This window comes from Scomber scombrus, chromosome 12 (genome assembly GCF_963691925.1).
Source record: "Scomber scombrus chromosome 12, fScoSco1.1, whole genome shotgun sequence".
NCBI lineage: Eukaryota > Metazoa > Chordata > Actinopteri > Scombriformes > Scombridae > Scomber > Scomber scombrus.
Window position 1 is genome coordinate 8,081,918 of NC_084981.1, and position 22,814 is coordinate 8,104,731.

Genomic DNA, 22,814 nt, shown 5'->3' on the forward strand with positions numbered 1-22,814 from the left:
TTTCTCAATGTACAGACAATTATATGATAACAATCATGCCCATGAAATCACCAAATGCAGTCACATGCTATGAGAAAATTTAATTATAATAACATAATTATTTACAAATGAAATGTAGTATAATAATTGTGTTATACATGCTTTTATACAATGCACCATTTTTGTTAAGTTTCAGTCTTAACCACTTTTTTTTCTCTTTTCAACGAAACAATCAATGCACAAATGCAGTTTGTCAGTAATGATTAAGGGTGCTGAGGCAAAAGACCAGACAAGATCTTTCCAACCAGTTTTTTTAGAGCATTTCCCACAGCTCTCTGTGTTATTCATTCTGCCTGGGGGAACTCTGCTACACCAGGGTCATGACCTTCAGGGAGGCAGGCTGAAACCGACGAATCTTCTTCTTCAGGGCTCGAGAGGCTTTGATGCGGCAGGCGGAGGGCTCTGGTCGTGGGAGCTGCTGGAGGGGCTGTCCGGCTGCAGTGGGCCCAAGTGCAGCCTCAGCCCACACCAGACCTCCCTCCTCCTCGTGACTGTCCATCTGGTCGCCCTCATCCAGGGAACCGCTGCTGTCGGAGTCCGAGGACTGGAAGCTCTGGCTGGACTCGCTATCTCCGAAGCGATTGGTGGTGTTATCGCTCATCTCCCCCTCGCTGCTTTCAGCAATGGTGGAGTGAAAGAGTGAGGCGCATTCGGCCGAGTACTCCGACTCGCATCTGGGTGGGTATTGGACTGACATATGGAAGGGAGCTGGAGGATATCTGGCATTGAGACTGTGGAGGAATGAGTTAGAGGACATGGAGGATTGGAAGGGGCGAGGAGATCCTACCCATTGCCCTGGCCTGGCACTCATACTGCGGACCATCTGCATGCTCCCTGGTGCCTGAGCATGGGGCTCTTTTGACCTCTGACGCTGAGCACACGAGGCCTGGAACATCTCCACATCTGATGGCCACTTGGCAGCCCCTTGTCTTCTCCTCCTCTGCTCTACAGGCTGCTCATACTCCACACTCTGCAGTCTGCGGCTCTTGCTGGATTTGGTAACAGCAGGGATGGGGTTCGGTTTAGTATAAACCTTATGGGTGTGCATCAGTACTGGGCCACAATGGCTTGAGTCTGAGCCTGAGCCCTGTCTGCGTTCTTCTGGTTGACATGTGGTAAATTTCTGGATCACCTTTCCTTTTCCTGATCTTCTCGGTTCTCCTTTGGATCCACTGCTCTCTCTGGTCCTTTCACCGGAGGAGTAGCCATGTTGCTGCCTCATTGCTCGAGGCTTCTCACCGTTTTTTCTCTTGAGTTTTACAGCTTTGGTTTTACGGTCTGCCTGTCTCACTTTGACTCTCTGAGAACCAGCAGGGACAAATTTTGCATGGACGAACTCAGGGGAAGCTGTGTGATTCTCAAAGCCTTGACTCTCCTCTGTGCTGGAGCTGTGAGCCATGGCTGGTCTCTGCCTGTGGCCCTTCCTCTCTAATGGCCTTGTTTCTGGATTATCCCCACATCTCTTCTCTGAATGGCTTCTCGCCATGCTACCATATTCTCCCTGACTTTTGTCATTTCTCCTCAAGGATGAAGTGGTGACCTCATCAGAGCTGTACTCTCTCGTGGCAGTAGGATAGGAGCACCGGTATGAAACCTCCTGAGCTCTCACTGATTGTTTGTGGTTTGCGTTATCAGCTGTGTCTTGACTGAAGTATGTCATGCAGTGCCTCTTCTGGTTGTTATCTAGAGGTATGATGCTTGTGGTCTGGGCTGGAAGAGGCTGCAACTGGGACAGCTCTTTCTGAAACACCTCAGGAAACACAGTTACAACCTCAGTGGGCTTCCTGAGATAGTCGCTGTGTGACTGCAGAGTCTCTGTGCCCATTTCACTCATTTTGCTCAAGCTGCGTTGGAGGAGCTTGTCAATGTAACCCATTTGTGCCTTTTGGAGGGTGTCAGAACCATTCACTAGGGGTCCATGCCCCTCGAGAAGTCCAGGTGTGTCCTGTTCGGGCCCATGGGAAAAGATTGGGCTCTGGAGAGCCACAGCATGCAGGGGGCTCGGGTAATGATACACTTCAGTCCCACTGCGGGACACCAGGTTGCTGTGGAACTTGGGGTCCACTGTGGAGATCTTTGGGTTGTGGCACATGGAGGGTTTCTTTGCATCCACAGATTTGTTGTAGCTCTGTCCATGGGCCATCATCCTATCGAGATCACCTGATAAACACATGAGCAACACAAAAATACTGGTTTACCTTTCAAATCCCATATTCAATGAAGAATTACACGTTATTATACAGGAAAATACATGTTGAGTTGCTTAGTAACAGTTGCATGATTCCCATTTCGACACAAGACTTAAATAAGAGATTTGAGAGATATAGTTACCTGTTGACACAGGTCTTGGTCGTGCCTTCTCGGTGCCAGTAGTGCTTGCTCGGATTCTGCTGCTCCCGAGATGAAAGCCTGTGGCACGTGGAGGGTTGGGTTGGGTAGTGCTCTCATCAGCTGAACGCCGACGGTAAACATCAGCTTGTAAAGGTGGGCTAATGTGAGTATTAGCAGGACTCATGGGAGGGAGGAGAAGGCTCGTCTGGGAGGATGACATACACTCGCTGTACACTGAGGTGCAGGAGTTGGACAGTGAGCAAGAGCCGCCATCGCTGAGCTCATAGAAACCTGGAGAGAGCAGGAACAAAGAACGCATTATAATTTTTTTAAGGAATCAAGACTCATGTGATAGCAGACTGGGCGTATGCTTTATTACAAGGAAGTAAACAGCTGTAGTGCTTCTTAAGGGTGTGTGCCTACAGACCTGAACTTGGCCTGCTGTCACTCTCCAGCTGCTCTGTGGAGGCTTTGCTCACGTCCAGCTTCAGCTCACTGATCTGTTGGTCCAGCTGCTGCAAGTGTGTCTTCAGGCCTACATCCTGCTTCCGAAGACGAGACTACAAAACAAGCAAGGCATAGCAGTTTAGCCAAACCCAAAAAATATGTGCAGGATCAGCTAAACCAGAAGGCAAGTCTGGAAAAACAACAGTGTTTTGCAACAAAGATCCTGGCACACCCACATGCATGCAAATACATAGACATTCTCTGTACAGGTTCGTGTTCAGCGCTTTCTCTTAATGTATGAACAAGGAAAATGAAGCAGAAAGGTCAGGATGTAAGTAAGCAAAACTATAATTTCATTGAGGAACGCCTGTTTAGACAAAGGATGCTCTAATGTACAGCCATCTGAAAAACAAAATCGACCCAGCTGTGGCTGATGATTAACCCCAGCAGGACATGGGGGAGCATGGAAGAAGCAGTGGTGGGTAACTCATTTCTCCCCCACAGCGAGGTCCTGGCCATTGTGTAAACTACTAGAGGAGGAGAGCTTGGGGGTTGGGATGAAGGACTGTTTGCTTTGCAGCTTTTACTGTTACAGTTGTTCTCAAAATAAGGCCTGTGGGTCATTAAGTGCAAAATGTGGCATTTACTTGATGTTTAATTCTCAAGTTAGATCAATTTAGTTGAGTTTTTTTTAATTTAAACTTAAAGTAAAAGGTTTCAACATCTGCTTTACATGTATCTACTGGTGTCTTGTTAGATGGGTTGAGATTGTAATTTGGGTGACTGAAGAACACGTTGTACATTTTATCCTCCAGTGCATTTGCACAGTTGCACAGTTTGCACAATTGCAAGTCAGGCATAGCACCTTAATCCCTTCACTTCCTGTTATAATGGCAGCAACATGGAAAAAGCTTGTCATGGAAAAACTCCACACAGCCAGTTGTCAGCAGCACTCAAGAGGCCCTATGGGCTGAGACTCTCACTGAGTGTCATTCACAGCAAAATATCCACCTTTGAAAAACCACATCGCCATTTTTTTTTCTTTCCCTTTTTAATTTCCTGGCATTAGTGGTTAATGATTGCGGGTGCCCCCCTGCAGTGCAGCGTGCACACACAACTACAGTCCTCTGGTCTGGCAATGAACCTTGATTTATGACACCTATCCTACTTCCTACCCCCAGCTGAGAGCATGAAAGTGTGTTTGGTAATAATTGAAGACTGGATGCACATGAGCATCAGCTGACGGCAGGATTCACACGGCTGATTTTATTCCAAGCACAACTTCACTGTACATTTTTTGGGGGAAATGATGTAAAGATATAAAAGAACCTATAGTAAAAATATGATTATTATGGTGTAACCTTATAAAATCTACCACATCCACATAATACCCCCGAGAGGTATTTTAATGATTCCGTTTTAAGGGTTTTCATTTAAATAACTTCCTACCAGCTGTTGCTTCAGGGCTGTAAGAGTCGCCTCCAGTCGCTGCTCCTCAGCCCCCATCATTCTGGGATCCTCCGGTCCATCGTGGACAGAAGTGACCGGCTCCTCTCGGTCCACCCTGAGTGCCCATCTCACCATGTCGCTCTGTCTGTCCTTCAGCAGATGCAGTTCCTGCAGTCCGGCCAGAGCAGCCTGCAGCCTCTCTCCGACCCTGCTGCGGTCCATTCCGACTGCAGCGCTCATCATCCCAGCACAAGAACCTTTCCTGCTCAGCATGCTGGAGAGCAACGTCCGGGCATATCCAGAACCAAAAAATGCAAAAGAAATGTCTTCGTTGTAGCCTGATGCCTGATCGAATGAGCGCTCCTCACAGGATAACAACCTCTCTACTTACTGTCTCACTGCTGCTGTTAATCTATTTGGTTTTTAAACTACCTGTTAGAATGAATCTTGAGCGCAGAGGACACACGGAGCTCCTCCCACAGACCAAATGGCCTTCCTCCCTATTGGCTGGTCACTGGGTCCCAATGAACATCTGGTACTAATCCTCTCCATTCAAGTCTTCACTTGAGCTGCCCGGACATGTACTAAGTTCATCTGCATAATACCGCATGCTATGATGAACATATTATTATGCTATTTCCACTACTCTTTTGTTGTTATTCTTCTCTCCAGTAATTCTAGTAGTCTACTCTGAGATGGGTGCTCTACTGTGTGAAAGTGTGAAAGTCTGCTGTGGGGGATTTCAGGGAAAGTGAAGGAGTAGATAAAAGCAAACAACCACCTAATAAAAGATAAACAAATAATGGAAAATCACATATTTTAGCAGCTTTGAGGGAGGTAATCCACACATTTATTTTGTTTATTTGATTCAACTTGAATGTAAAACAGAACATTTAAAATCACATTTACCTTGGATGAATCTGTTGCATATATAACAATTTGCTGTCTACATGCACGTAAAATAAATTCTCCACTAAAGTAGTAGTTTTTTTTTCTGTTGACAGAGAAGAAAAAAAACAATATCGTGCAATATGAGGGCAGAAATGTGTAAGTGGCGCCCCCTGGTGGCTGCGAGGGAAACTGTTTTTTCTGGCAGTTGTATGCGTTCATAATGAACAACATTGGGTGTTGGGAAATATAGCATGTGACGCATAAATACACTTTCTCCCACTGTCATCTCACTTTTAATGACATGCATGTCTCTGTCCTACTTCATAATGACCTTAAACCTCTAAACATTTACACTTTTATTTCTCCTGTTGAAGTAGTTTCAACAATCTTACCCCACACTGTCAAACAGCTTGTTTCAGCTCTTCATGTATGGTAAATGATGTTTACATCACATGAACTAGACTCAATTTTTTCTGTTTGCTCCGTCCAATCAAATGCAAAAATTCCAGATTTGCAATTCATGTACAATAATACCACTTTTTAACAAATCAAAACAAGTTTGAAAAGAATGATTACATATTTTTTTCCAAAAGCTTGTTTCAGGAGGTTTTAAGAAATAATTATTTTATGTCAAACTGATATTTTAAGACTGAGTGTGAGACTAGATCATTTTATTAACAATAGCCATGGCAAGGCCTTGAGCCAGGAGGTGCAAAAACCTTAGGACAAAACTGTCAAACTCTCCTCTCTTCTGTGAAAAAATACCTAAATACTGTAGAAAATAGCAAAAGGTAAATCTAAGTATTGTACTTCTGCTGTCCTTTTAAAATGACATACTCAACACTGATTATTTGACCTCTGTTGCCATTTCTTGGCTTTAAAGTGTCAGTCGCCTCACAAAAATATGACTCATACAGCAAGTATCAAGTATCCCTCTTGTTTTCTTTCCACCTGTTGCTCATCAATCTCAATCAAACGATAACACATAAATAAGAGAATGATTGAGCCCTCATCACATGCAAAAGCAACATGAGGCAAGCTACAACCTATTCACTTACACTGCGGCTGTTCGTACTGCATCACAGGTGGGGAGATTCTTTCATGCTGATATCTCCGGATATCTTAAAGCAGCAGTTCAAAGGAAATACCAAAATACCAGGGGCGGTGTACACCTGTGTGAGCATTACACACGTTAGACACACACACACACACACACACACACACACACACACACACACACACACACACACACACACACACACACACACACACACACACACACACACACACACACACACACACACACACACACATAAAATATCTTAAATTCAAGTTTAATAAATGGATCTGCCTGATGATCACTGATATGTGGATTACATGCTGTTTTGATGGGATTTTGTCAGTGAATTTACAGTCAACATACACTAGAGGGCAGTCTCACATAACTTCTCACTTTTACCTCTTGCCTGTAGATACAAGGTATATTTTACATTTCTTATACTTGATTTTATACAATTGAATGTAAAATGGTGCAAAAATGAAGCTGGTTCATTTAGTTGATGTTTTCTTTTCTTTTCTTTTCTTTTTATAGATATGGAGCTTAGTCACTTGTTTACCCAAACACACAACCCTGTCACTTTGATAGTGCACTTGGGTAGGCCCCTCAACAAGATGCTCACATTATAGCAAATATAAAGTGCATTGTGAAGCCCACTCCTCACAAGGATAGCGTCATGTCCTTGTGATGCTGCTGGCATACAACACTGCATTGTGATGCCTGGATGTCCCTCTGCCCACATCCCCTTCAAAGCACTTCCTAAAGGGTGACATCAGCTGGGGTCCTGGCCCAAAAGGTGTTCTCTTTTTGGTAATCAAGAGTGTGATCTCTTAGCCTCCTCCACCCTGGCTTCTCAAAAAACAAAATCTTTTTACCCAGCACTTTGTGAGGCTAAATCCAGAAAGCTTTGTCTCTTTGGAGGTTTTTCTTTGTGTGGCTTCTTCTTTGTGTTCTGCATTTATCAGCAGATTTTCCATCCTCTCTCCCATTTTTTTCCATCCACTTAAGAAATGATAAAGAAACCAAATGTTGATAACGAAACAAAAGCACATGGGCAGGGATCCCTTTTATTGTATCCAGTATACTTGTTGAAGAACAGCTGCCGTGGAAACAGTGTGATAAAAGCTTAGTACCTGCTCAGGTAGATGCAGATGGAAACAATGGAAGATGCTGCCACAAACAGGATGTGCGGGATGGAAGTCAGAGAGGTAAACATGGGGTGTTGTCATATGTGGGACTGAGTGAGTGCCTGTGTGTATGTGTGAGAGGAAAAGCCTGGGAGTGAATCTGTTGTCAGCTCTGTGTTCATGAAAAAAAAACAACCTTTTTACATGTAGGCATTGTGAATTTACTACTTCAAAGGAGGAAAATCTGATAAACACACTCTGATACCTAAAAAGAGGCAAAATTCCTATGCTGGGTGTTGTTGATTTTAAACTATTTCCGGGGGTTTATTTCACATAATTGTGTGTGTGTCTATATGTCAGGGGATTCCCATGCAGGTTCTCTGATTGAAAATCCCTTTCGCAGGTATTCTGTCATCAACAAAGGCAAAAATAAGGAATTTCAGAGATCAAAGTGGTTTCCATCTGACAACAGAGCCTCCCTTGCTCCGCCACTTCTGGCCATGACAGCGGTGGTTGTTTGAATGAATGAATGAGCCACAGAGAACGTTTCATGCAGAATCTCACGTTTTTGATGTTAAAGGACGGGTTCACGATTGTTCAAGACTGTCTTAAAACAAAATTCAGGTGCCCAAATAACGTTGAAATAGGTTTTTCTTACCATACTTTCTCCTGTTTACACTGGCCATTAGAAAATCCTTTCATAATGCATTTACAATGTAAGTGATGGGGCCAAAATCCACAGACCTCTTTCTGTGCAAAATGTTTATCTGAAGCTAATATGAAGCTTCAGCCGTCCAAATGAATCTATTTAGAAGTCTCTCTTTTTGTTACTATACTTCCACCGGCGCTCAACACAGTCTGAGGAAACACAAAGAGGGAATTTGATGCTATAAAGACTGTAAATATGGCAGATATCCACTTGATATGACTAACCCAGATTGCTGAAGCTTTTTTCTAAGTTTCAGATAAACTTTTAAATGCATCTTTGAACAAATTGACTGTTTGGACACACTGTAGATTTTGGCCCCCATCACTTACATTGATGGAATATGTGAAGGCTATCTTTTAACAGCCCATACAAACAGGAGGAATGATTACAGTGAAGAAAACCTCTTTCACTGTTCATGTGGGACCTGACTGTTTTAAGACAGACGTGAAAAATTGTGAACCTTGAACATACAGCCACTCACCAGATGTCTACCTCCTCTTATGAGTTACTGTGGGAGATTATGGAGTTAGATTTTATTTCCAATGTGAGTTTTACTGGTAATAAAAAAGGCATTTTGTTCTTTATCTGCAGCTGCTTATGTAGATGTGTCCTTTTTAAGAAAAGCTTCCAGTAAATTCGTCTCCATGGTTTTGAGTAGTTTGAAACCTTAGACTTATTTTTAATTCCCCAAGTGATTTCTAATCTAAAAGCTTGAACTTTATCTCACTCATGAGACATGTCCAGGATTGTAAGAGGCCATTCGAGCAGTCCTTAGTTTTAAAGCTCTTAAAGGGAGCAGGATTCACATTTGTTATTTCGAAATTCTTGGTCACTTCCGATTAAAACCGTAGTCAAAGCTGTATCCAAGAAACATAACCCGTTGCTACTCCTTTGATACTGACTGATGCCAGCTTTGCATAAGAAGTGACAGTTCCTAGGGTTTTACAAGGTCTTTGAGATTCTGCATTCAAGTAGGTAACTATAGTGCTACCCGTTGTGAAGCAGAACATATCTCAGACCGTCCACTATGTCAGTTTCCAATTCATTGGCAGTGGAGCAGCTCCAGGATTTATCTCCTGATGAAATCCAAGATTAGGGGCTTGTTTCTGTGGGTTTTAGCTTTGATTAAGAGTTGTTCATGCCAAAAAATGTTGAATGAACTGTTGAATGTTGTTGGAGTTCTCTTTAAAGTTACTTTACATCATCCAGTAGGGATATTTGATTAAATAATGCAGTGGGGTATTAATTAAAGCCTCATCAAATGGATTTCTTTGGGTATGCCAGCTGGGTTGTTTACCACCTATAATGTACTAAGAGGGTTTTCTCAGTTAAAACACCTATTGGATCATTTTGGGTGGTCAAAAAGAAGAATTTTACCTGCATTTTTCATAGCAGACTGTTTTGTAGGCATGCATAGACCTGTCCCTAATGGTGGACCTGATCAGCCATATCTCCCTTTATCAGCATGTCCATCATGTACTGAACTATGTCTTCAGACCTTCAGTTGATTTGCCATCAGAATGCGGTACCCCTGCACATAAGAGAGACCTTTATACTGTATGCTCGCAAAATTATCTCCTCATCAAATTTTATTTGAGCTGAACAAATTTCTGTTTATTCAGCAAGTGAGCGAGACTTTCTGCCATGCTGTGCTCCTGCAAATCATAAAGACATCAGTCTAAATTAACTGATTTAGCATTGCTTTACCTATGAATGCAGAGTGCTGCTTTCAGCCAAGTTCCCATGGAGAGCAGTGGATGGTCTAAACCTCTTGTGTGACAAGCCAGGGGAACCATTTGGAAAATGTATTTTTTTCTGTGAAACCCCAAGGGTGTTTGTCAAGGGGCACTGTGTGTCGTGCACAGACACCATGAATTTGATGTGAAGTTTTCATTTTTATATATTTACACCTGCTTCACCCACAAGTATTTTATAGAAGTTTGAGATAATGTATGTGTGTACAGTATACATGTGTGTTTGGGCTTCAGAAGGAGAAAAACAGAATTAACTGGACACAAGTCTGAAAGACATCATTTACCTGTGGAAGGCTACATTTCAGGCATGGATATAAAAATGTCAAAGTCCATACAAGGGAGACTTATCATGGTGGGTCTCAAAGGACCCATATCTTTTCATAGGCAGGGAGACAGACGTGTGAGACTTGGACATCGTACTTAACTGACCCTGTCTGCAGAGTCCTGGAGACATGCTGCTATGCAGTCTCTGTGGGATAGAAACATAACTGAAATCCACATCTGAAGGTAAAATATTATTCCAGTGCTAATCACATTTAAATGATAAAATAGTTTTAAATAGATCACACAATATCTCAGTCTCTTATCGTTTGCTTGCTGTCACCTCTGCTCTCTTTCCACCCAAAAACCAGAGCAGACAATTAGATTATATGAAGTTTATTATTGCAGATCTAAAAATGGTACTTTACTTTTGGACAGTATAGTTGGGAAAAGTTTCAACATGTACAATAAAATGGGACATAAGTAAGAACATTTCTTCTTCTGGCCAAAAATGTTCCTTGTGCAATAGTGTTAGGGTCAGCAAGTTTTGGTAACACAGCTGTGGTTCAATGAAACTGCCACAAGAGATGTTTTGTGAAATAGTGCATAAAGTACTGTAGTTCTGAAGAAAGAATGGTTTCTGTTTTTAGCCATGCTAGTGGCGTGGCTCAAGGGATGGCAATGTCAGCTGGTATGTTGGTCCACCAGACTGAAATATCTTGAAAACTATAGATAGCTTGCCACGAAATTGTGTACAGACACTCATGGTTCTCAAATGTGTCCTAATGGCTTTGGCTGCCTACTAACATCCAGCTCTAGTGCCACCATCAGGTTTACATTTGTGGGTTTGAGTGAAATTTCTGAAAACTATTAGATGGTTTGCCATAAAATTTGCTTTTATGTTCCCCTCAGGATGAATTACAATACATTTTTGTTGACCCCTTAACTCTTTATCTGGTGCCAGGTCAAAATGTTAATGTTTCTAACACTTCTCAAAACTAATGACACAAACAACTAAGATGGTGAACATGGTAAATCTTACAGGCTACCTGCGTAACATCAGTATGTTAATCTGAAATACGGCAGGGCATATAGCTGTAGTCTTGTTTATCACACCCTCCTCAACTTTCATCATCTCAGTGTTTTAAAAAACAGTGTATGATTTAGAAAATGTTACCATATACTTTCTGCAATGTAGCTAACATTTTAGATCAGCCATGACTCTGTGTACACTATGTTGACCTTAAATGTTCTTGTTTATGTTCCATGTGATGTGTGGTATATTTTGTTTAGGTTATTTCTGCCTTTGCATATTCATATCCCATACTCTTTTGAATGTGTGTTCTTTGTTTGGGATATTTGTGTTTGTTGTGTTTATGCATGTAAATGACTACTGTATATATGATATAATGACAGAATAAAACCAAAATGAAAACCAAAACCATGTGTACTATACCATAAGATAAACAGTCCCTTATCCAAACTTATGCCCGCACACACATGATGCGTGGGTAAAGAGGAAGTCAGCCAGCCTGTGTGAATACCATCCAGGGCAGGGAAGATGTACTGTCATAGAGACTTGCAACACAATGTCAGCTGTTGTGTCCTTTGTCCTGTGTGCACTGTATGTTTATCAAGATGGTGGTAGAGACATAAAAGCTTGGTTTGGCTACAACAGGATTTTGAATGAAAAAAAGAAAAGAAAAAAAAAACAACTAAATCTCCTTTCCTCCTTTAGAAGGGCAGTTATTTTGACGGAGCAAGTTTCTTCTTGTACACAGGAACACCAGCAGACGTGGTTCTTGACATCCTCTAAGCTATCACAATGACTTTGCTTAACTAACTCAGACTCAGGAGAACCAAAGTGGCCTTGTCTAAACGTCCCACATGTCTGTATCAGCATCTGATTCTGGCATTTAATCTTCATGAGATGAGTTTGTGCTGAGATATTTAACCTAGAGGTTCGGGTTCATAGGAACATAACCACAGGCGATAGGCTGAGTTCTGAAACCTGTGTCTTCTGCCTCTACGCAGGTGTGTGATTTTAAGAGGCCTGAAGTTTTTCCACCTGTGAGGAGTGTGACAGAGTTGCCAGTGCCCTCAGGGTGGCGTAAGAATCTGTCTATCCACACACAATTGACATTCATCAAACATGGAAACTCACAACCGCTTGTTCAGATAAAGAACGAGGTGAGGTCTCGCTTCAGCTGTCTGCTTACAAGACATAGGAGCTTTGCCGCTGAACACGGATGACAACTCAATGTGCTGTGTGGTTTGTGACCCCCCCCCCCCCCCCCCCCCCCAGCCCCCTCCACTCGTCAACCAAAACAACCTGCAACTCTCTCCTCTGTTGCACTCAACAGGAAAACACCAGACTCAGGTGATCTTGTGGCCTTCAGACAAGCAGAAACCCCCGGTGAGAGCCTGGATGTGAGTAAATTACACTTGATAGGTTGACGAACTGAGGCTCATGTCACTGTAAGCTGGTTCAATCAAAATAATACATCAGAGCACATTAATTTGTACTAGAGAGGAGATCAAATGTAAAACCCCAGGCTGACCCCTGAACACTTGCTCCTGAACCCTTCACCCCCTCCTCTGGTGTGCTAATCCTCCTGGAGCCCTCCATGGGAGCTCATGTGGCCCGGAGGAGATGGACCGGAGGCGGATGAGGCTGACAGCACCAACACAGCTGGGACTGGGAGCCTCTTAGCACCCATTTATACAAATGTGACGATCCCTGAAGAGGAGGAAAACCCATTTGTCCTGCCCCATGCCCGCCATGTGCTCGCCCCTTCAGTAACCACACTGCTTGATGAACACTGTGTGCTGGCCAGTGATCTGATGTCAATGAGAGACGTACGTGAGTGTGTTTCATTAGACAAAGGACCACACAAGACTGTTGTTGGGTATTTCCATAAACATTTGAAATGAAAGGCAACATCTATCAAAAGCACCAGATTAAAGTTTGATTTTGCACAAACAAAGACTCGGGCCGGTTTTTCCAGAGCCATCATAGAGCGAAAGTCATCTGAAAAATGTACATTTTGTTTTTGAGGTGTTATCCCACAACCTTTGCTTGTCATTAAAATTATGCACGGACATTTACTGGGAACCATACAAGAATTTTCTTTCCCAAGACATTTTATTTTATTGTATTTTCATCTTCGAAGCCAACTCACAAACATCAAATCAACAAGTTTATGTCATTTGAAAATATGATGAATCTGGCAAACAGGGCTCAACACAATAGGAGAAACAATTGCTATGAATCTTTCCCTGAGGAGGAGCAATTATCTTCCCCTCCTATCAGGGCAAGAGTGAGGATTAGGAGTGTTTGTAACAAGATAATGTGCAGCAAATGTTTGCAAATTCCTCAGTATCACTCCTCACATATGTGAAGAATGAGAACACTAAACTGTACTAGCAGATTGTTCAGGTCCTGTTTTATACTGAATGATATCCTCCTTTGACCAGGACTTGACACCTTATACACAGGGAGCCAAAGGTCAAGCTGCGGAGCACATGGAGCCATTTATAAATTGTCAGAGAGTGGTTAGTGGAGGCTGTGGGAAACTTTTATCTGCTGGATGTCTTAAATCTTCTATCCTTGCTTGTCCTTTCTGCGCTGAAGGTTTCAGGTTTATAGAAGTTGATGGGGGGAGGGTGAGGGGGGGGGGGGGGGGGGGGGGGGGGGGGGACAAGGCCTTTCCAAGTGTGACAGGAAGACATGGGAGATGCTGGTCGATGTCATGTGCAGGGGTTGTAAGAGGTCTACTGCCTTTATTGGTCATACACTGCTCCTGACATGATCTACAAAGCACTTATGTATATCCTGCTGGTATCATATATCAGCTCAGGTATTTGTAAAGGTACAGCCAGACTATTAACTATTTAAATCAGTGTCCCAAGCCCTGCATTCATTTATCGCTGTGTTTGGATGGCAAATAGATTTTGATGGAGTAGCTGATAGCACAGACGTGTTTCTGGACACGACTAGGTGCTGAGTTTCCCAGCTGCTTGAGCCAAGAGCTGAGACGCGTGATTAGAAAGGGAAATTTTTTGGGTGAAATAAAAAACTTGATCGCTGACATTTTCTTGTGGTGAAAAGGTTTGTGAACTACAGGGGGAGAGGCAGGGGCCAAGGCCCCATAATATAGCCCTTCTCTCCAAGGCCAGGTCTGACGCAGGGAGCCTGACGCTCTGCAGGTCGGGACAGAGCAGGTCTGTGTGGTGAGCCAACCACAGAAACTCTGTCACCTCTCTGCGCCGCGTGGAACCCCCTGTATACTGTCGCTTACAGCGTCCCACAACAGCCACTTGTTGACTCTGTTAATTTGTGAAGCATCACTCACATTTCACACATAAATATGTTTACAGACTATAACTGCTCTTGATTTAAGAAACTGTTAGTCAGCCAAAAGTCATATGGTTACAGTTGAATAAAGAATTTAATAAATGATCAAGTCTGTAAAACAGTCGTTCTGTATTTAATCCTGCAAGTGAACAACCAGGTTAAGCTAGGTTTACTTCAGTAATTCAGGTTTATTTTCAGGAAATTCTGTTTTAAATAAGTCTGAACTTAGTTACCATGGAAATGTATCCTTCAAGACTAACATGGTCCTGGTCGAGCTTGTTTTCAGGCTTATATTTACTTGCCTGCACATACTATGTTTTTTGAGTCAGACAAACTGCATTATATTCCATTCAACTATGTGCTTTTAAATCCATTGCAATAAAAATAAAGCTAATAAAAAGCTAATTTACATTTATAAATGTTTTCACTATTTATTTTCTCTCTAAATGTCACTTAAAGAAAATTAAGGAAAAAAAACACCCAGAAATCTGTTTATTAAAAAAAGAATAGAAAGACAGTCATCTGAACTGACAAAGAGCATTAACTATGAGGAAATGCTAAATTATTTCATATGTTATTCATTTCCACCTAATGAAACCCTTCTATATGTTTGTGAATATTATTATAATGAACATCACTGCAACAGGATGCTCACTAACAGCAACCAACCACAGAATCAACTCAAATTGTAAAACTCTAGGAATGAGCTCCCAGGAGATTATAGCATCACAGAAGTGCAAATCTTTTTGGCGGAACTTTTTGGAAAGCTTTATCCTTATTTTTCCTCTGTGTCAGAAAGTGCAGGGATTTATCTGGTGACCAGCTGTTTGAGCAACACAAGTTTTGAATTTAAACGGAAGATTGTTTTGCTGATTTCACACTCTTTTTAGTTGAGATCTATCTTAAGCTGTTAAAATCCATGTCTCACTTTTATGTTAGGTCCGGATCTTCTCTTGCATTTGTGTTTGAGAGCTGAATAAATTCACCTCAGGGTTGAGTGAGAATTTGCATAAGCATGGGAGAATAACTCTGAAATATGTTTGTATTATTCACATACCTATCACATCACAATGTCAGTTATTTAGTTATGTCTATGACTTGATTACATTTGTTACATCTTGTCTGAATCTTCTCGCAGTCATGAATTTTTATTTGCATGATCAACATTTGAATTTTCTTACAAGAGCAATGTTTAAACTGTAAATGGAAATGCAGGTGAAACAGTTGCATAAGAAGTTATTGTTAAAAACCTTCACACAGCGTGGTAAGAAAGCAGGTTTTGTCATGATAGAATCTGTCCCCCATCCAGACAATATGCTGGAGATCCTGTGAGGTCCAGCTCACGTCAGATCCCCCTGGCAGTTAAAACCTCCATAAACTGATTAGTTCCTATCAGTTCTTTGTGTCACGGGGATGTGCACGGTGAGAAGCCTGCATCTCTCTGGGTATCTGAGCTATGTAAACTCATCGCTGTGGGTCAACAACTCCTCCCCCCCTATGTTCTGCACTTGGAGATGATGGCAGAGGTGAAGAGTAAACAGATTTCTCTCACAGTTTTGGTCTGCAGAATGAATCACAGATAATGTCGTCACCGGGATGAGACAAAGAGGAAAGAGTCAGGGTGCCATGTGTTTATCATGATTCCTCGTCTCTGCAGGAAGATGCAAGAACGTGTTGGTGATACAGTACATCAAAATCACATTAAAATCAAGTGATTGTCAGTGTCAAGAGAGTCCTCATCTGTTACAACTCATCAAACATTACTTAAACCAGTTTTTTTTGTCAGTTAAAGTGAGAACAAAATACAGCGAGATGTGCCATTTACAACTTTTTCATGACAAGTTGTATTGTTTCGGCCTTAAACTAACCCACACCATCTTGAGGTGACTTTCGGTTTCAGACAACACAAATGATTTGCACCACAGTGTAAACTCTAGTTATGTGTAAGTGTTTGCCACACACTCTTTGCCCTGTGCCGCTGAATGGTTACATCATTCAGTTAGACTGACTTAGCTCTAACAAACAAACAAACGTTATGGCATTTTTAAGAAATGAGTTTGCGTGTGTGGAAGTGACATCAATCGAGTGCGTGCAATAGGGGCTGCGCACGAAGGAATAGGGGCTTGTATTGCCTGGAGAATGAATAGACTCTTGGTTTGTTTGGTTAAACGAAGAGTTAAATGTTGATGCTCCTGACAAATTTAAATTCTAATGAAAAAGTATTAATGATATGCAAAGACAAATATCAGGACTGGAAGCAGCAGGGAGAGCCACACATAACTAAATCATATGTAAAAAGCCAATAAAAACTTAGTAAAATGAGGCATGAATGCTTTCTTGTGCCACCAAATATTAGATTATGCAAGTAATCCTTTCAGTCAGCGATGGCTTGGAATTCGAGGAAGCAACGAAGGCCAAGTCGTGTCAAGCCGTCAACTCCTTTCGCCAGCTCGTCGCTGCGCAGTCCCCGCTGTTTGTGATTGATGACCATGGCTTGTACATGACCTAGCCCATAGAGGAACCTTCCTAACACTGACCAACACTAAACACTACACAGTTTTACTCAGCTAACATCATGGCAAAGAGAGAGCCATAATGTAGCCTCATATTTCTTATGTGCAAATCAAGCAAACATCTTGATATAGTGGGCTTAGACTCAGGGTGCTGTCTTTGAGGATTCATAAAGCTTGAACCGGATGGATTAAGTGGAGAGTTTGAACTCAAGCAGGGAAAAACAAACCTGAAGTCGATGCCTCTTTCATGGTTTTGATTTCAGATGGTGTTTGCCAGACATTCATCAGAGTTGCAACATAACCCACATTATGATGTTTTCATAAAGATAAGCCTTCATTCTGCGGGGTTCAATCACAGCATGGCAGCATAGCAACTCCATCTTCAGGTGCCAACTGCGAGTGTCACACATGATTTTATTGACAACTATAATGATTGCATTTCATATACTGTAATTACTGCAGTCAAAATATTGTCTCAGAGCCTTGAGAAGCTGTATGGCGCAGGGTCTGAACAAAATACACGCACAAGGGAGGGTTTGTGGGTGAAAATCCTGTTTGCTTACACTGCAAATGTTGGCTTTAATAATTTCTGTGAAACTGGTGTCATGCAGCGTATTTCGGGCCGAAATTCTTTCAGTGGAATCATTTAAAGATGACAAATCACTGGCTAGAGGATAGAGACAGAGCCAGTGAGATAACAGAGAGGTACTGAGTGTGGGAAGGGAAGACAAAGTGAGAGAGAGTGGGTAGTGCCTTTCTGTCTATCTGAGTGCTTGTAGATTTTTTTTGCGGTGGGGGAAGTTTGAGGTCTGAATTATCTACATTGTTTGAAATCCCCATCACTCTTGTGTCTTGGCAGACGAGGCACAGGCCGGGGTGTCCATGTGGGCGACTGTAAATGAAACATTCCGCTCTGGGTTCAGGACGGGGTTTGTCTTGACTCATCGTCCGTCACTGCATAAAGCTCGCTCTCTGCTGTGAAGCAGCCCATTCTTCTGTCCACGGTGAGCCAGGCAGTAAATTCTCAGGGCCTTCATTGTTGAAAGCTCCATCACCTCCCTAGATGCCTCTGTCTCCCTAATCCAGCTCTTGTGAACATCTGCAGTGACGGCTCGCAGTGCACGACGCACAACTGCGGCTGAAGCGTCTGTGTTGATGCTGTGGACAAACTCAAGAGGATTATCTTGACAAATAATCAAACGTAAACACCTGCATGAGTTTTGCCATTGATTCAGAACAAGTCTCTTTGTACTCTGATGAAACTGAAGACAAACTGGGATAAAATCAACCCAAAACCATTTAGTCTCAGACAAGCAACTCCCTTTTAAACTTGTATTTATCTAAGGAAAGGTATTGCTGAGTATGCATGCTCTTTAGCAGCAGCACCTTGCTTCAAATGTTGTATAATTACAAACATTCACACCTGGGAGCTGCCCCAGCACAAACACTACTGTTGGATGCTGGGCAGCTGTACAGGGGTGCTTTAGTTTGCAGTGCCTTGCTCAAGGGTACATAAACAGTAGCCACTGAAAGAGGAGATGATGAAACTCATTCAGAGATTTCTCTATGGTGAACCCTGATTTGCTCTTCACATTTGGGTGGATGATAAACTTCTCCCTGAGATTGTCTTTACAGTGTTTGGTGTGTTTCTGAGTCTGACTGTCAATGTGCAGGTGTTTATGCGACTAATTCTTCATAATGCATCTTGGAGAGGAGTGAAAAGCTCTCCTTAGGGAGCAAAATGGCCCAGGTAGCCCTCACATCTGAAGAGCGGCCTAATGGGAAAGCAAACACAGTGATTACCAAGGCCCCTTTACACGGAGCAGCCTGCAGTGAGAGTAAAGTGCTGCACCTGAACAAGCATGTGTGTGTGTGTGTGTGTGTGTGTGTGTGTGTGTGTGTGTGTGTGTGTGCACGCATGAATGGTTTTCATGTTTTCATGTCGAAATGAGTTTGTGCATAGTTACTTCATTTTGATATGACTATAAGCAACTGCAATACTCCTCAGTACTGCTGTCATTTTTTTATTCTTCCATTCTTTATGTAACTTTAATTTGATTTTGTGGGTATTGAAGTGAATTGTGATACAGTTTAATTGTTTTGATGTCATTTATTTGTTATATTAATGCTATATTATTATTCCATCAAAATACACATATCCAAATTATTTCCCCCCACTCAAATTTGCTGCCTCTACACAGTGTGTCCAATAAAGGCAAAAGCCTTAAAAATAAGATTAAAAAATATTACTTTATCACTTGCAATGGCTGCTCTCTTTTTTCAATCTTTTTTTTTTTTTAAACATTTTTTGCACACTGGAGCAGCTATGGCTCAGAGCCAGTCACCTACTAAGTGTTGGTGGTTCAATCCCCAGCTCTTCCTGTCCAGATCCTCAAACCGGTGCCTTGCATGGCAGCTCCATTACCATTAGTGTGTAAGTGCGTGTGTGAGGAATAAGATGCAAAAATTGTAAACCACTTTGTCCGTTTAAGTAGAAAAGCGCTTTATAAGTGCAGTCCATTTGTGCAGGTGAGATCTACTGTTTTTTGGATCATTGAATTTCTTATGTTTCTTGTGAGTTTACTACTTGTTATGTATTTGCCATCAAGGTCTTTGAAGGAACACTGTGTAAGATATATGTATGTGTAAACAACCCCTGAATGGATCAAGGTGAAAAATCATGTAGAATTAACAAGTGACCTTGCACCATGACCATGACTTCAGTTAAACTTCTGTTATAACTGTGTATCACTGAGGTTTACAGATGGTGATTTAAAGATAATGACAATCAATGTTATAACTGTGCACATCAAGCTGGACCACAGAGACCACATTTTAATATGTATTAGCAAAGCTCTTGTAAAAAGAGCAGATGATCAAAATATTCCAGCATAAAACTACATTAATAATCCTCAAAAATGCTCAAAAATACAGAATTTTGGTGGAATTTAAAGAGATTAAATAAGGCAAATGTATCCACTCCATTCAAAGCAGGCTCTGGATAAAGTATTAGTCTGACGAAGAGCCCTGCAGCTCAACATGGATGAAACAACCTAAACAGGCTGCACTATCTGTCGAATGGAAATAATATATTGCATCAGGTCAGTGGAGCTAAACTTTCTCCAACAGAAAAAGGTCAACAACTGTTTGATGAACGGGCCATTTGTGTGGATTAGTAAATATTTTAAACATATAAATTACTATATATTTATTATGTATTTACACACATATTTTAGATTAATACTTTTAGTCTTTTTTAAATGATTCCCAGCATGGCAGCCTTGTGCTGTGGTGTGCCATGTCTCCTCAGGGAGTCAGGCTGTTGCATAGAGGGGCTTTCTCTGCAGCACACGGGCCCTCTTCACTCTGTGTTGACATAGTAAATTACTTGGGATGTCAGGGCCCAACCACAGCTTATCCTCAGAGGGGGAGGTGGGGGTGGAGGGGATGCAGTGTGGCTGTGAGAAAAAGATGGAGTGTGAGAGAGAGAGAGAGAGAGAGAGAGAGAGAGAGAGAGAGAGAGAGAGAGAGAGAGAGAGAGAGAGAGAGAGAGAGAGAGAGAGAGAGAGAGAGAGAGAGAGAGAAAAATCGTCGAAGAGGACTGAAGGGCATCATACTCGGAAAGCTTTAGGCAGGAGTCAGTCTGTAAGGTTTAGGAATCAGAGATGTGAGTTAGGGTTAAAAAATGGACACATGGTTGATTATTTGCACTATCTCTGCAACAACACATACAAAAGATGACATTATGTCTTTGAGTAAATCAGATTTACTGGTTCAAATTTCTTTGCTGATACAAGTGATTCAAAAAATAAATGGACACAAATAATTTTTATAGAAGAACTTAGTGTTTGGAAGAGCAAAAAAAAATAATAATCAAAAATAATCCAAAACATGCATGCCAGTAATCTTTAATCCCTTCATTATATTTATGAGATGCAAACATTTGAATGTTAATGGAAAAAGGCCCCTCGCATTTTTTCTCTGTGTTGTAATGTGTCACTTTTAGAGCGTTGAACCTCACAACAAAAGTTTTTTCTTCACTCATCTAGCTGAGCCAGGTGGATGGAGGAGGCCAGGAGTCCTGCAGGGCACACGGCTGCATGGTATGCATGATGGGCGCTTAAGGCTGTCTGTGCCGCAGCCTGTTTCTAGTCAGGCGAGCAGACTGCACACCTGTGGCCCCTCTGCTTAGTCCTGTTTGCTTTGACACCTCGGATGCTGTCTCCTTCAACAACACATCTTTCATCCTCGACATCAATCTCATCACCCCCTCGCCTTCCAAACCACCATCCCCTAACCTACCTTTTTTTTGCTTCTCCTTGTGAGAAACCAGCAACAAAGTACTAAATCTGTTGTATTGTTGCTTTTTCTTTTCATTTCATTCAGATTTGCCAAAGAAAAAAACATAAGAAAGTGTCCAAGACCTAAGCAAACTTTGCAGTACCTCTTTGTGGGATTTCTATTCTATTAGCTTAGTATTCCATGAAATGTGTTGAATTATGGGGTGAAACTGCTTTTTGTTTGATTCATAAAATGGCCCAATTCCATCAACACTTTTTCTCCAGACATGAACTGAGCTATTCTCAGTTCCCTTACACTTCATTGGCTTCTTACATTTTTTTCTTTTCTTTGTTTTTTTCCCCTTCAAAATCACATTTTCCCTTTCATCTGTCCACAGATCACGCTAAGCCTTTGATAGGAATGGTGGGCTATGGGAGCCATTGGGGTGGAGGGTGTTGTGTGATTGTGGGTCGGGGTGTCAGTGGCTCCCCAGGACCTATTCTGAAAGGATGTGACTGAATCCCCGGCCAAGAGAAGAAGGGGAAAAAATGTCCTCAAAGAAATGCTTTGTATGCAATCATCAAGCCATGATAGTGCCACAATCGCCTTGTCTAATTTGTCATAACATGCTTTGCCATTTGTTGACATCCCCTGTTCACCTTTAAAGGGAAGTTGTCATCAGTTGGCCACGCCTCTGCAGGTCTTTGAGTCTGACTGCTGGTGGTGGGTTGTACGGGTTAGTGAGTAATGGATGAAATGTCATAACAGTAACAAGAAATTTTAAAAAGGGAGAAAGAGAGTTGTTAATCATGGCATGATAACAGATTTAAATGTCTAAACTCTTTTGATTAAAACACATTTTTTTCCTCCATGATACATATATAAAATACTCCACTGTGTATCTTTGGCATATAACTAAAATGTATCAACCCCATCTTTCCATTCCCTCAGTTTTCTCCCTTACCTCTAACAACTGTTATAATAAGCCCTAAGTCTACCTACCATATAGCGGCTCCGTGAGGCAGTAGTTCATATGCACAGCTGTGCTTTAAGCTAAATGCTAATGTAACTATGCTAACATGTTCATAATTGTAATGCTAACATGTTGGTGTGTAGTAGCAGCAGATATAACATGAGTGTTTGTACAAAATGTCATGGAAATCAATTCAATGGTTGTTGAAATATTCCAGTTTGGATCAAAGTTTTGGAACAACGTTATAACTAAAAAAGGGAACAATGCTAATTTTCAGTTCTTTAAGCACCATTTAAAAAAAAAATCTCTTTGGGCAGCTCTCTTTGTGTCACTCAGTATTTGCTGGCTCACAATTGCACAAGGAACATATTTGAGCATCAGCATCTTTGTTTTTTCATGTAACATCAGTCCTATTCTCAGGCGGAGAGCAGCCAGATCAGAGGCAGCCTTTGTAGAATGACGGGTCTTTGCTCTGATACAGACCTTCAAAACTAATGCCATTTAAACAGCCCCTCTGACACTGGACATTCACATAACCTGACTTCTAACATTTTCCAGCCGGTGGAGGGGTGGAAGGGCAGCAACAAGAGCCTCTTTCAGGGGCATTTCAGCACGGATTACAGCG

At 41.9% G+C, this 22,814-nt stretch overlaps 1 protein-coding gene across 1 annotated transcript; it reads right to left on the reverse strand.

Moving 5' to 3' along the window:
- Positions 1 to 346: 346 nt before the first annotated feature.
- Positions 347 to 4,539, reverse strand: dact2 (dishevelled-binding antagonist of beta-catenin 2). The gene is made up of 4 exons (XM_062430786.1): positions 4,267 to 4,539; positions 2,798 to 2,930; positions 2,371 to 2,661; positions 347 to 2,199 (listed from the first exon to the last, which is right to left on the reverse strand). Exons 1-4 carry the CDS (start codon positions 4,537 to 4,539, stop codon positions 347 to 349), a joined length of 2,550 nt encoding a protein of 849 aa, XP_062286770.1.
- Between the last annotated feature and the right edge of the window lie 18,275 nt (positions 4,540 to 22,814).

What these genes read in the sequence shown, in the direction of transcription:
- dact2 (XM_062430786.1), bottom strand. Translation starts at nt 4,539, where the DNA reads ATGCTGAGCAGGAAAGGTTCTTGTGCTGGGATGATGAGCGCTGCAGTC. An exon ending in TGACAGCAGGCCAAGTTCAG is followed by an intron (nt 2,662 to 2,797) that starts GTCTGTAGGCAC and finishes TGCTCTCTCCAG; the next exon opens with GTTTCTATGAGCTCAGCGAT. An exon ending in ACCAAGACCTGTGTCAACAG is followed by an intron (nt 2,200 to 2,370) that starts GTAACTATATCT and finishes TGTGTTTATCAG; the next exon opens with GTGATCTCGATAGGATGATG.